At 33.5% G+C, this 13,170-nt stretch overlaps 2 protein-coding genes across 26 annotated transcripts in view; one reads left to right on the top strand and one right to left on the bottom strand.

Annotated features, from left to right (window-relative positions):
* The window catches only part of GIN1 (gypsy retrotransposon integrase 1), a 156,376-nt gene that overhangs the window by 103,953 nt on the left and 39,253 nt on the right, over positions 1 to 13,170 (top strand). The gene's annotated exons all lie outside the window — the stretch shown is intronic.
* Positions 1 to 13,170, bottom strand: part of PPIP5K2 (diphosphoinositol pentakisphosphate kinase 2) — an 81,107-nt gene that overhangs the window by 61,163 nt on the left and 6,774 nt on the right. For 14 of the 25 annotated variants that reach the window (XM_054555768.2, XM_054555773.2, XM_063724191.1 and 11 more), the window contains exons 1-4: positions 10,509 to 10,899; positions 6,553 to 6,748; positions 3,372 to 3,462; positions 1,775 to 1,860 (exon numbers count right to left, since the gene is read on the bottom strand). In XM_054555768.2, coding sequence (XP_054411743.1) covers positions 1,775 to 1,860; positions 3,372 to 3,462; positions 6,553 to 6,748; positions 10,509 to 10,622 — 487 coding nt within the window. In that variant the 5' untranslated portion in view covers positions 10,623 to 10,899. Of the gene's footprint in view, positions 1 to 1,774; positions 1,861 to 3,371; positions 3,463 to 6,552; positions 6,749 to 10,508; positions 10,900 to 13,170 lie in introns of those variants that run through there. The other 11 variants (XM_063724206.1, XM_063724210.1, XM_063724204.1 and 8 more) reach the window with 2 other exon arrangements.

Here is a 13,170-nt window from a genome sequence, read left to right as displayed (position 1 = left end):
TTTCAATAAACTTTCTACCATGATCTATGTTCTCTTTAAGAGCACTAATTCTTGCATTTGTCCCTTTGAGGCTATTTTTAAGATTTTCTTTTAACATTTTCCCTTCCCCTTATTAACTACGTAGGTCCCAAAGTTCTTAAAGAAAAATGAAGAAAGGAGTGGGCTAAAAAGATGAAAAGTGCTACCTGGGAAGTTTGTTCAAGCTCCTGTGTCAGGTCTCTTTAGTCCTGTAAGTGTGTTTCATTCTTTTCCTCTCTTTCTCCTCTGGCTATGGATTTTCACATAGCCAGTCTTCAAGCTCACTAATTCTTCTACTTGATCCACTTTGCTGTTGAGAGGCTCTGATGTATATTTCAGTTTGTCAACTGAATTTTTCAGTTCCAGAATTTTGGTTTGTTTTGAATTATTTCAATCTCTTTGTTAATTCCTCATGATACAATTCTGATTCCTTCTCCATGTTACATTGAAGTTCTTCAGCTTCCTCAAGACAGCTATTTTGAATTCCCTGTCTGAAAGGTCACATATCTCCATCACTCCAGGATTGGTAACTGGCACCTTATTTAGTTTGTTTGGTGAGGTCACATTTTTATGGATGTTCTTGATGCTTGTAGACATTCACTGATGTCTGCGTATTTACAAGTTAGGTATTTATTTCAGTCTTCACCGTTTGGGCTTGTTTGTGTCCATCCTTCTTGAGAAAGCTTTCCACATATTCAAAAAAGGCTAAGTGTTATGATCTAAGCCTGAGGTCACTGCAGCTGTATTAGCACTAGGGGGCGCCCTAAGTCCAGGAATGCTACAAACTCTTGCTGACTCCTAGAGGCACCACCTTGGTGGACTAATTTTTTGGTTCTTATGAAGGTGCATTCTTGCATGGCTAGTTTATAATTTGGTGTTCCTGTGGGGAGTGGGACAATCACTGGAGGGTATATTTGGCCATCCTGTTCTGCCTCCCCCCTAGTTTTTAATAAAAGATGGTTTAAGGTATGACAAATTCATCAAAATTCCCCACAATACTAAGTGTGAACAGAATGTTAACTCTTAAGACAAACACGTATCTTGCCTTGAGACTAAGTTAGGTATAGCTTCCATGCTATGTTTTAGATAACCAGAAAAAAAAGGAGCAAACAGTGCTTTAAAATATTAATAAATACTTAGAAGTACTGTTGCCCCTTTTTCTATGCAGTGACTGGTTCCAGGAACCCCCTCGTATACCAAAATCTTCACATACTCAAGTCCCACAGTTGGCTCTGCAGAATCCATGTAAATGAAAAGTTGGCTATCAGTATATGTGGGACCCACGAATCCTGTATTTTCAATTCATGTTTATTCCGTGAATAAGCAGGCCAGCACAGTTCAAACCCGTGCTGTTCCAGGGCCAACTGTATTTCCAAATTCTTGGCCAGTATTCAGTTTCTGGCATTGTAGCATGAAGTTTCTAATACTTAATTCAATAGTGATAGATAAATCACTTGTTCACCCTTAATCAATACAAATTTACTTGTATGTAATTTCAAAATTCTAACTCATGATTCTTAGAGATATGTCAAAGGTAGGCCAAAGAAGAGAAGGATAAATAATTCCTAAATTATTAGGTAGCCTTTTAACTCAGTGTCACCTTTTAATTGAATATGTTTGTCTGTTTAGATTATTTTTTTAAATGGAATAGAATACCACGAATTCTTTAAATTCCTTCCAGTTAATTATTGTAAGAATGTGGCCCAAAAGTATGTCAAGTGGCAAAGGAAGCTTACCTAAAATCTCTTACTCTTACCTTTGGGATTATTTGGGTCACGGTTCAAAATTGCATAACGAGGAAGTAAAATACCTTCAGCTTGAAGAATACTATATACTTCTCTCCTGAAGAAAAAGGGAAACATCCTTATTGTTTTATTGCTCCATTTCACAATGAATATATTATTGTAGTTTTCTTAAAAGACATTATTATTGTTCTACAACTAAAAAGGGTATATATCTCAATGCTTTTTATTTTTAAAATAAACAAATGTCACTTCAAATATTCAAAAAAGGTATTCTAAGGAAATATTCAGCAATAAGAACAAAAATTTATGCACAATTCTTTTCTAGCTTATTGAGAAACTAATTATTAAAACTGAGAACATAAATGTATTTTAAAAATGGCTGAATAAAGTTGATATTATCACAATGATAGAATATTACCTAAGCATTAAAAACCTTATGCTCAAATAGTATTTAATGACATGGAGAAATGTTCACAGTATACTAGAGAAAAGTGATTCTAATTTGGTAAAATGTGATTGTATGTATGTATTGCTTTCTATAGGAAAAAATATGATAGATACAGTGACAAGATTAAATGGCTTTTGGTACGCTTTTACTTTTCAAACCATTTAAAACGAACATACATTTCTATAGCTATAGCTGTATATATATAAATATATATGAATTAATATGTAAATGTAGAGAAAATGTTTTAAATTTTAGATATTAATAATGTTACTCTCTGGAAGAATAGAAAAAAATAGCAGAGTGAAAAAACCATAAGGTCTCATATTTACAAAGCATTTTTCATATACATAAAATCTCATATTGTAATGGTAACACAAGAAAATAGAATGCTGGTGAGATTATGAGAATAGCTATAGGAGTGAAACATCGATTGAATGAAATACATAAATACACTCATATTTTATAATTTATTAGAAATTTTTCAAAATAGGTATACTTTACCATTTAAAAAATCTAGTTATAGGCTGGGCGCGGTGGCTCATGCCTGTAATCCCAGCACTTTGGGAGGCCGAGGCGGGCGGATCACAAGGTCAGATCAAAACCATCCCGGCTAACACGGTGAAACCCTGTCTCTACTAAAAATACAAAAAATTAGCCAGGCGTGATGGTGGGCGCCTGTAATCCCAGCTACTCGGGAGGCTGAGGCAGGAGAATGGCGGGAACCTGGGAGGCAGAGCTTGCAGTGAGCCGAGATCCCGCCACTGCACTCCAGCCTGGGCGACAGAGCCAGACTCCATCTCAGAAAAAAAAAAAAAATCTAGTTATAATGAGTAAAGTCCTAATTTCATCATCAGTCTCATGACAGAAAAAGTGCTCATAACTTTGAATGGTTTAGTAGGCTCTGAAAATTAAACAATCTCGGTTAAGTCTTTGTCCTACTACGTAGGGAACTACTTGTGACTTTGGGTAGATTAATCAATCTTCCTAATTATCAAGATTCCTCATCTGTAAAATTAGGTAATAAATAACTATTTCTGAGTATTATTTTGAAAGTACAATGAATTAATAATGCAAAAACATCTGATGCCATGTCAGTGTACAGTAGGTACTAAATTAATGTTATTTTTCCTTCCCTTAATTCAGCCAACTTCACCACTCACCTATCTTGTATGAGATACTGCATATTCAAGTCATTGATTACAAATGGATTCCTGAGTTTTGCATAGGCAACCGCTTTGTCCAGTGGAAATCCTAAGAACACATATTATTAACATATTCTGTATAATCTCAAGATAAGCATCTATACTTTATTAACTTGAATTGATGCCACCTCCCATAAAAGATTAATTTCATTAACACATAACACCCTTCTATAAAAGGTATGGAATATATACATAAACCTTGATTTAACTTACATATTAAATCTTATTTTTTCCTAATTTGATTAAGGCACAACAAACCAGTGGTTATATAACCAAATTTGGAGCACTGACATGTGAGTGAAGGTCTGACTAGTCAGTCACCTGAAATAAGGTAAGATTCACCTCATACACAAAGAGAAATCTATATGTAAATAACATGGGTGTATCAGAATCACCTGGTGATTTTTAAAAAAAGTATTCAACATCTATTCTTTTCACTTAGATATTTTGATGCCTACACACATAAATTAGCTGATATTCAAAGACTTATGTGCCTTTAAAAACAGTGGGCCAGGCGTGGGGGCACACACCTGTAATCCCAGCACTTTGGGAGGCCGAGGCAGGTGGATCAACTGAGGTCAGGAGTTCGAGACCAGCCTGGCCAACATGGTGAAACCCCATCTCTACTAAAATTACAAAAAATTAGCCAGGTGTGGTGGCGCACACCTGTAATCCCAGGTACCTAGGAGGCTGAAGCAGGAGAATCACTCAAACCCAGGAGGTAGAGGTTGCGGTGAGTGGAGATCTCGCCATTGTACTCCAGCCTGGGCAACAGAGCAAGACTCCGTCTCAGGAAAAAAAAAAAAAAAAAAAAAAAAAAAAAAAGCTACAAAAGCAAAAATTAATTCATATATGACATATATGCTCAAAATATATGAGCAGAATCATGCTATTGCTAGGTCAACATTAAAATATTAGAAATTAACTCCCTAAAACTTCTAGACTGGTAAAAGTACTAATTACAATGAAGACAAATCAAATAGTAGATATAGTTAAGAACAGGTCCCCTCCCCCAAAATCTTAAAAATTTTAATGATTATATTTTATTCTCTATATTGGCACTAATGCCAGGTGCAGTGGCTCTTGCCTGTCCCAGGACTTTGGGAGGCCGAGTTGGGAGGAGTGCTTGGTGCCAGGAATTCAACACCAGCCTGGGCAACATAGCAAGACCCCATCTCTACAAAAAATTCAAAAGAATCAGCTGAGGGTAGTGGCGCAACCTGTAGTTCTATCTTTCAGGAGGCTGAGGTGGGAGGATCACTTGAGCCCAAGAGTTTGAGGTTACAGGGAGCTATGACTATACCACTGCACTCCAGCCTAGTTGACACAGCAAGACCCTGTACTCCAAGGGGAAAAAAAATTGACACAAAGTCTCCAATTTTATCCATCAATTCCATCAATACACATCATCAGTTGTATACCATTAACAGTTAAAGACATAAACCAGCGTTCAAATCCTGGTTCCATCTTTCACTAGCTATGTGACTTTGGGCAAATTTATTTAATGTCTCTAAGCCTCTGGTACCAGCATAAAAGAGTAGTATGCCAGTCTTACCTAGTAGAGTTTTGAGGAATTAATAATAATGTGGATATAAGGCACTAAGCACAGTACCTGGCATAGTAAGTGCTCAATAAATGTTACCTGTTATTATTCCTTAAGAGGCAATATTTTAATAAATATCTATGGAAAAGGATAAAAATCAGCAAGCATACATAACTTTAGTATTCAACTATGGAATACTAAGTATACCTTTGAAGAGACTATATTTTATAGCACTACCAGAATAGTTAAAAGAAAAAGTATTAAAACATGCTGAAATTAAAACAAAAAGCTGTGTCCAGTTAAACCAGATTTATTCCTAAACTCCTCTTAGTTTTTAAATTTAAATACAGATACCTTATATCAAGAATCACCTAGTCACAAATTACAAATCCTGCAAGTTTTATAAAGACTCTCAGAATTCATCGCTTGTAAAGATGTCTCAATGTCTATGATTTGAAGCCTCCTTACAGAATTCAGCAAATAGAAAACACCTACACAGTTTCCTGCTTTTGTTTTTGTTAAAGAGAAACTTTTTCCCTACCAAGAGATGGTATGTGGAATATGACATTAGCTATAACACCTAGTTTTTACAGGCAAATATAGCATTAATAGGAAGAACCATGTGAGGGTAAGGGAAGAATGCTTTACTCTCAAGGAGGAAGAAATTTTAAGGTTCTCTAAAATGAGCAGCCTGAGTCTTTGAAGATCAGTGTCTTGACTTCTCTATGAAATAATGAACATCAATTTAGGCTATGGTAGCACAACCATGCTCCATCTTCTTCCTGCTGAAGACTTTAACATAGCTCAGGACAACATATTTTGGTAACAAATGATGATTAAATATGAATACATTTACAACCGAGAGCACATCTTTTCAATTAACAGTTCTTAGTGAGAAATTCACTTAATTCACAGATTCTTAGGCTATGAATTTTCAGATGTACTCTCAGCAATAATTTTGATTAGTGGACTTTACAATGACATAATACTTAAGCTGAAGTGATAGTTCAGTTTGATTAAAATATAGCAAGGAATGTCTAAAAATCTCAAATTATTCTTAAAAATAAAGTATGAATATGTATATGAAAAATGATATATCTTGTTCTATACATCATAGAAAGGGGCTTAAAGTATTCAATAATTCAAGAACTTGTCCTAAGAAACTTAGAGATGCAAACAAAAATATGCAATGAAAGAGATCACACAACCTTATTTTTAACAGTGAAAACTGGAAACTTTCCAAATGTTAGGATATTAGATAAATTTAAATATGTTATGGTATATCCACACAATGATACACTATGCCACCATTAAAAACCACATTATCTAAGAATGATATGGTGGGGGAAAAAACTTCTTGATATAATAGTGAAAAAGGTTAAATATAAAATTACACATACACTATGACACTAAATTAAATGAAAATACACATAGAAGACAAACACTGGAAAGAAATATATCAAAATGTTAATATCACCTGTCCATGAAAGTGGGTTAATGTTTATTTTTCTGTTTTATCTCATAGTCTACAATTAATATGTATTAGTTTTATAAACAGAAAGGATAAAGGAGTTTCTCCCCCACTTCCCTTAATACCTTTAGAATGGAAAGAAATAAGACAATCACATAAAGGCCAGTTTTCCACTGGTTCATTCAAAATAACCTCCTCTTCAAATACTACTACTGTGATATATTTAAATAAGGAGACCCGTTCAAGAATTTCCTTCATTGGTTTGGATTTGGATTTCTTTGCCATGGAACATATTCCAACCACAATCTGCCTTTCTGGTGGCTAAAACAAAAATGAAACAAAAAATCGGGTTAACTTTACATGAACTCCAAAGTACAGCTATCTTCATTTGTTTTCCAAAAGTAGATAAGGCATGTGATTAATAAATAAAAGTGACACATTAACAAACAAAGGAATTTTTAAAAATTATATCATTGTTATAATAAACATTTAAAAAACTGTTTTCTACAAAGGTCTGGAAACAAATTTAAAAACAAAAACACCTTCAGAATAAATATGGTTGCTATTTTCAATGAAATTCAAAACTAAGAAAGTACCCCCTCTTTAACTACCTCTAGCATTTATTTATCCTCCTCACACCAGTAAAGTATAATAACAGTCAAAACCCATCCACTCTATGTAGAAAGATAAAGAATCCTCTTGCCTAAAGTAAGACATAGTCCTGACTACAAAGCTATACAGTATTAAACTATTATTGTAGTTTGCACTTGAATATTAGTCGGTCACCGATTACAACTTGGAAGAAAATTTTAAAGAAAGCCACACGGCTAACAGAGGTGTCAAGTCTCTTTGCCCCTCCTGTCTTCATAGTCAATACTCCTATTTATTGGTGTTACTGATCTCTGGCATCCTCGTAACAGCTCAAAGGCCACAATTCAGCCTAAAACTTAAAAAGCAGGATATAGAAACTAATTTATGAGTAGCTCCTAGATTTATAAAATTACTCAAGATTCATTTGGTGATCTTTGCATTTAAGTGCTTGAGAGTTTTATCAAATATACAAAAGCTGTGTTGAGGTTCTCATTTCAATTCTTCTTTCTTCCATGATACTTTATATATTTCATACAACATTATAATCTAGGCTCGAAAGTGCTTTACTGGGCTTTTTCTTAATATAACTAAAAATAAAATTGGATAACGTCAGAATTAATTAATTAATTAATTAATTTTTTTTTTGAGACAAAGTCTCGCTCTGTCGCCCAGGCTGGAGTGCAGTGGTGCGATCTCAGCTCACTGCAACCTCCGCCTTCTGGGTTCAAGCAATTCTCCTGCCTCAGCCTCCCAAGTAGCTGGGACTACAGGCATGCACCACCACACCCAGCTAATTTTTTTTTTCGTATTTTTAGTAGAGATGGGGTTTCATCGTGTTAGCCAGGATGGTCTTGATCTGCTGACCTCATGATCTGCCTGCTTCGGCCTCCCAAAGTGCTGGGATTACAGGCGTGAGCTACCACGCCCAGCCTAAATTGTTCTTTTTTTATGCCTAGAACAGCATTTCTGTATTGTCTCCTCAAACTCATGAAATGTAGAGTTCAAATTGTACTAGAGTTGATTGGTAAATCAAACAGATTATAAATGCTAACCCTCCTGGAATCTTCTGTATTTATCCCTCTGAACATCCACTTTTATATGCCCTTATTCAATGCTTTCCTGATCAAAAGTTTTGGGACAGTTCATTATAATGTTCCTAAAGTAGATTTCCCCAGACAACAAATGTACTCTAACCTAACATTTCACATTGCTTTACAATTTTTTTAAATGCTAATATATTAAGTCTTATTTATTATAAATCTAATGAATATCTGCTCACTGGCTAAGATGAATGGGAACCATTCAAGTTTAAAATGTATAAATAAACTTACATTCTTAAGACACAATTACAGAGTTTCTCTGTTAGGTAAAACCTTAAAATCATGAAGACAATTTTTAAAACAGATCTGAGGTATTTTGTTAGGTTGAATGTCTAAAAAAACTATAGTCACATCTTTGAAGTCTTAAAAACAGGAGAGAAATCTTAAAAACGGGAGAATGATCTGGAATAAATAATTTTATAAATATAAAGCTATACATCAAATGAGCTAAATCAAGCTTCTGTAAAGTGATAATAGTGCATCATACTATGCACTGAAGATTAGATATACAGAAGTACCTGTCCTCAAAGTACTTTGAGTCTAACAGGGAACACAGTAATAATAAAATAAATTGTGATACATGGAATAGAAGTACAGTTGGCCCTCCATATCCACGGGTTTTACATCCATGGATTCAATTAATCATGATATTTGGGAGGAAAAAAAGCATCTGTACTGAACATATACAGACTATATTTCTTATCATTATTCCCTAAAAGATACAGTATAACAACTATTTACACAGCATTTATATTGTATTAGATATAAGTAATTTAGAGATGATTTAAAACATATGGGTAGATGCAGCTTACATGTAAATATCACACAATTTAATAAAAAGAACTTCAGCATCTGCAGATTTTGGTATCCATAGGGAGTCCTAGAACCAATCCCCCATGGATATTGAGGGACAACTGTATATACAGCAACGTAAAGACACAGTAATGAGGAAGAAGTATTCCAATCTGTGATGGGAAAAAGAGCAAGGAAAATGGAAAGACTGAATGATGTGAAATCTGGGGAGGGTTTGGAAGAATGAAAAATAATTCACAAGGTATCCCAAAATAAGGTCATTTCAGAAAGGTAAAAGAGTACACACAATAGCAAAGACGCATAGTATGACAATAAATATGTGGAAATAAAAATTTTGATGTTACTAAAACAGAGGGTAGAAAGAATGGGAGAGAGGTATGGATGTAGATATAGATGAGACATAAAAGCTTTTACATGTAAGAAGCCTGGCTTTGATTTGCTAGTGGTGTTCACACCATGTTCAGAAGAACACTAGAAAAAGGGGACAAAGGTAGTAGAGGCTGAGTCAATAGTGCTTTCTAGTTTAAGTGAGCCAGAGACGCTCTGCTTTCATGTTTTACTTATAGGACTTCTAGATAAAACTTCAGATGAAGAAAAGTTTGAGCTGGTAAGAGAAGCCTGCCTGAAAATCTAGTTTTTCAGGGGCAGGAGGTAGCAAAGGTGCTCTGCATTGAAGGTTTTAAATGAGTTAACAGTAGAGTTTGCATTTCAGATATGTGTAACTCCACTGTGAAAGATATTGTTATTATAAAAAAGGGCTTAAAGAGTCATCTAATCAATATTTTTGGTTTGTTTTTACTATTTTTACAAAATACAACAGGTTTTTCTCCTAAAACTAAATTCTCTTTCCAATTAGGAATATATGAAAAACAAACACATACTGTAGGTCTGTATTTTAAATCAGTATTCACAGTAAAGCAATCTCTATTTAAAAAATTAAACGATGAGTAAGAAAAATATTGGTCTAATGTAACTATAGCAAAATGAGCATAATAAATATATATCATTTCTAAGATCCAGTATGGATAGAACATGATATCAGAAAGAGAACAAGTTTTAGACACACACACAAACACATAGATACTTTAGGTAGCCTACCTTCTAGCCACTCAGTTTTCAGACTTCTGAAGTTAATAAATATGAGTATCTTCAGTTCAACCAGAACTCACATTGGTAACATAAGCTTAATGAATCTATTTAAGTAATCCTTCTTCTTTTGTACCTTTAAAATTATTTCCTTCCACTTATCTTCAATTATTTGTTATGTATTTCTACATACAAGAAAGCTTTTGGATTTATGGCCCAGATTACTGTTTCTCTTTGCCACTTTTGTTACCTAACACTGAGTTACACTATGCGTATCACTGAAAGAAACTAAAATAGCCATCATTAAACAACATAAAGGTTTGACCCATAACTGTATCTATTGATTCATCATAGATTCAACAACATCAGTCATGAAACAAAATATACTTTTTCAGTTCAAAAATTTTCAAACAAAAAAAGACTAACAGTGATTAGTAAAAAGCCTATACTGTATTGGCCTTCTCTCGCCAAAGAAAAAACAAACAACTTACAGAATCATCTTCCTCCTCATCATCTTCATCTGCATGGTGGAAGAAATGTCGATAATTTCCAGGATTTATTTCTGTATCTTCTGGTCCAACGAAGAATCTGGGGGCTTCACTCATTTTTATTTTATTTGATGTAGATATAATTGAAATGATTTATATTAAAACTGCCTCTAAGTAAATAGCATCAGAGGAAAGCATTCTCTATATATTAGTTGACACACGGGTCTGTGACAGCTTGTTTCTGCTTATACAATCACTTGATATTATGATGACTCTTGGCAAATACTCTTTTGTTCTTAGATATCATTGCTTCATTGTTGATATCAAAGTTGTTGCAATTCAAAATACAAAGACAGTGAGGTTACTGCTTTCTTTAGTTGATACAGCAATCTTCTTACCTAAAAATGCAATGAAAAAACTAATTTTGGAGAGTGCACTCCAAAAACATTCATGTAAAAAATAATTTTTAATGACACTTGTAAAATCAGCCCAATAACTTGATGTATATTGTCAAAATGCAAATACATTTTCTCCCATAAGAAAATTACTTATAATAAAAGCAAAAAAATTAAGAAACTAAAACTGATTTTCAGTAATATACATCTTAGCAATTTGACAAACATACGAATTAACAAAAAGACTACACATTAAATTCCTCATCCCAATATTTAAACTAATTAAGAGAAAATTACTCAAATTATAACAAAATTATATTAAAGCTAAATCTCTTAGCACATAGTTATGAAATATCTGAATGAAATGGAAAAGAACAGACAAATGGAATGCAGCTTTAAAAACCACTGACAAATATTAATCTGAAATTACATTAAGTTAATTTGTAAAAGTTGTCTGTAAACAGTTTTTTTAGGGAACATAACAATTCCATATTCTGGTCTCATACATAAATGGACAAAAAAAGATTAGAGTCAGAACAAGATTTCATTTAACAGCAGCTCTTAAACATGTAGAAGTCAAAAACTCTTTAACAAACCTAATAAAATCTATGGATCTCCTCCTCAGAAAAAAAAAGTACATGTACACTAAATTCTGCAAGCAATTTTATGTGAATCACTGACATTCAAACTCTTCCACATAACCAGGCGTCCATGAGTATCAGTTAAAGAACTATCATAGCTGGACTCATTGGCTCACATCTGTAATCCCAGCTACTTCGGAGGCTAAGGTGGGAGGATGGCTTGAGCCAAATAGTTTGAGGCTGCAGGGAGCTATGACTGTGCCTCTACACTCCAGCTTGAATAACAGAGAAAGACTCTGTCTCAAATAAATAAATAAGAACTATAAGAGCAGTATCATCTCAAAATATTCCTTCCCATAGTTGTTTACATGTACTTGCTTCCTGGTCATATTAAAATTAATTATATACCAAGATGAAACTACATAACAAATGCTTCATTTGATTACTGGTAGTACGATAAATTACTTGATGCAAATATTCTTAAAAGTCAAACAATATGCTAGGTAGAATTAAAAGCATAACTCCAAAAGTTCTATTCCTAAAGATCTAATTCCAGTATAACTGGTGACTCCCCAGTAGACAGTAAAATCAATTTGCCCAGTCAGCCTTCACTTTAATCATCTTTAAAATACAGTGTTACATTTAAAATAATTTGTAATTTAAAAATAAAAGCAGAAATAATTTACTTTATAAATCAATGCCTTTTGTTCTATTCCTCTGTACTGTTTAACATGTAAAAATGTTTATTGAAAAAAAAGAAAAAAAACAACAGAAAGTTTCCAGTGGCTGTAAAACTTCATGTTGGTGGATAAGTTGATCTCAGTTCTGTTGCCTATCAAATGGCAAATATCTCTTGGTTTCTTTTAATTTTTTTACTCTTTCCATCTAAAAACAGCTCAAATATTTTGATAATGGAAGGGGAATGCTCTGGAGTCAGGTACATCTGTTTTAATCTGTCAGTGCTTTAACTAGTGACTTATGCTAGTTGCTATTAGTCTATAAAAAAGGGAGTATAGTAACACCCTGTAACCCTGTTAAGACTAAGTGAGATAGCATAAGTGCTTGGTGTATATTAAACACTCAATAAACCATAGTTTCCATAAACACTCCTGTAAACCAAACTCCCTACTGACTCTAACATGTAAATCTAAAAGAATGAATTGTTCATTATTTGTTGAAAGGAATATATTTATCCAACAAACACTATTTACTTATTATAGAAGGCATAGTATTAGGTGCTGGTTATATAAAGTCAAAGTAAACATGGCTCTTTTCCTTAAGGAGCTTTTACTCTAGGAGGAAGATAGCGAAATAAATTGACATTTTCTGTTTTAGTGTGATAAACACACCAATAAAAAAGATAATAGAAACACGTAATAATGTAATAAATGTCTCACTATCCATTTCAGAATGGCAATGATAGGAAATGCCAGGTCCAGTATGTCAATGCAATATATAGGTATGTACTTATATGCATCTATACATGAATATGAGTGTGTATACACACATTTTATGGCATTATTTTAAAACTATATTGTACTTCCTTCTAGTTAAAGTGTTCTAACAAAGTGAAAACAATACTGTTGTAGAGGTAAAGCTGAAAATCAATTTTTTTTAGCTTTTTAGTTTTAGAGTATTCATTGGAAAAAGTCAACTACATACAAATAAAATTTAAAGAATCAGTTAATA

This window comes from Pongo abelii, chromosome 4 (assembly GCF_028885655.2).
Source record: "Pongo abelii isolate AG06213 chromosome 4, NHGRI_mPonAbe1-v2.0_pri, whole genome shotgun sequence".
Classification (NCBI taxonomy): Eukaryota; Metazoa; Chordata; class Mammalia; order Primates; family Hominidae; genus Pongo; species Pongo abelii.
Note: the sequence above shows the minus strand (reverse complement) of the source record. Positions and strands in the feature narration are given on the sequence as shown.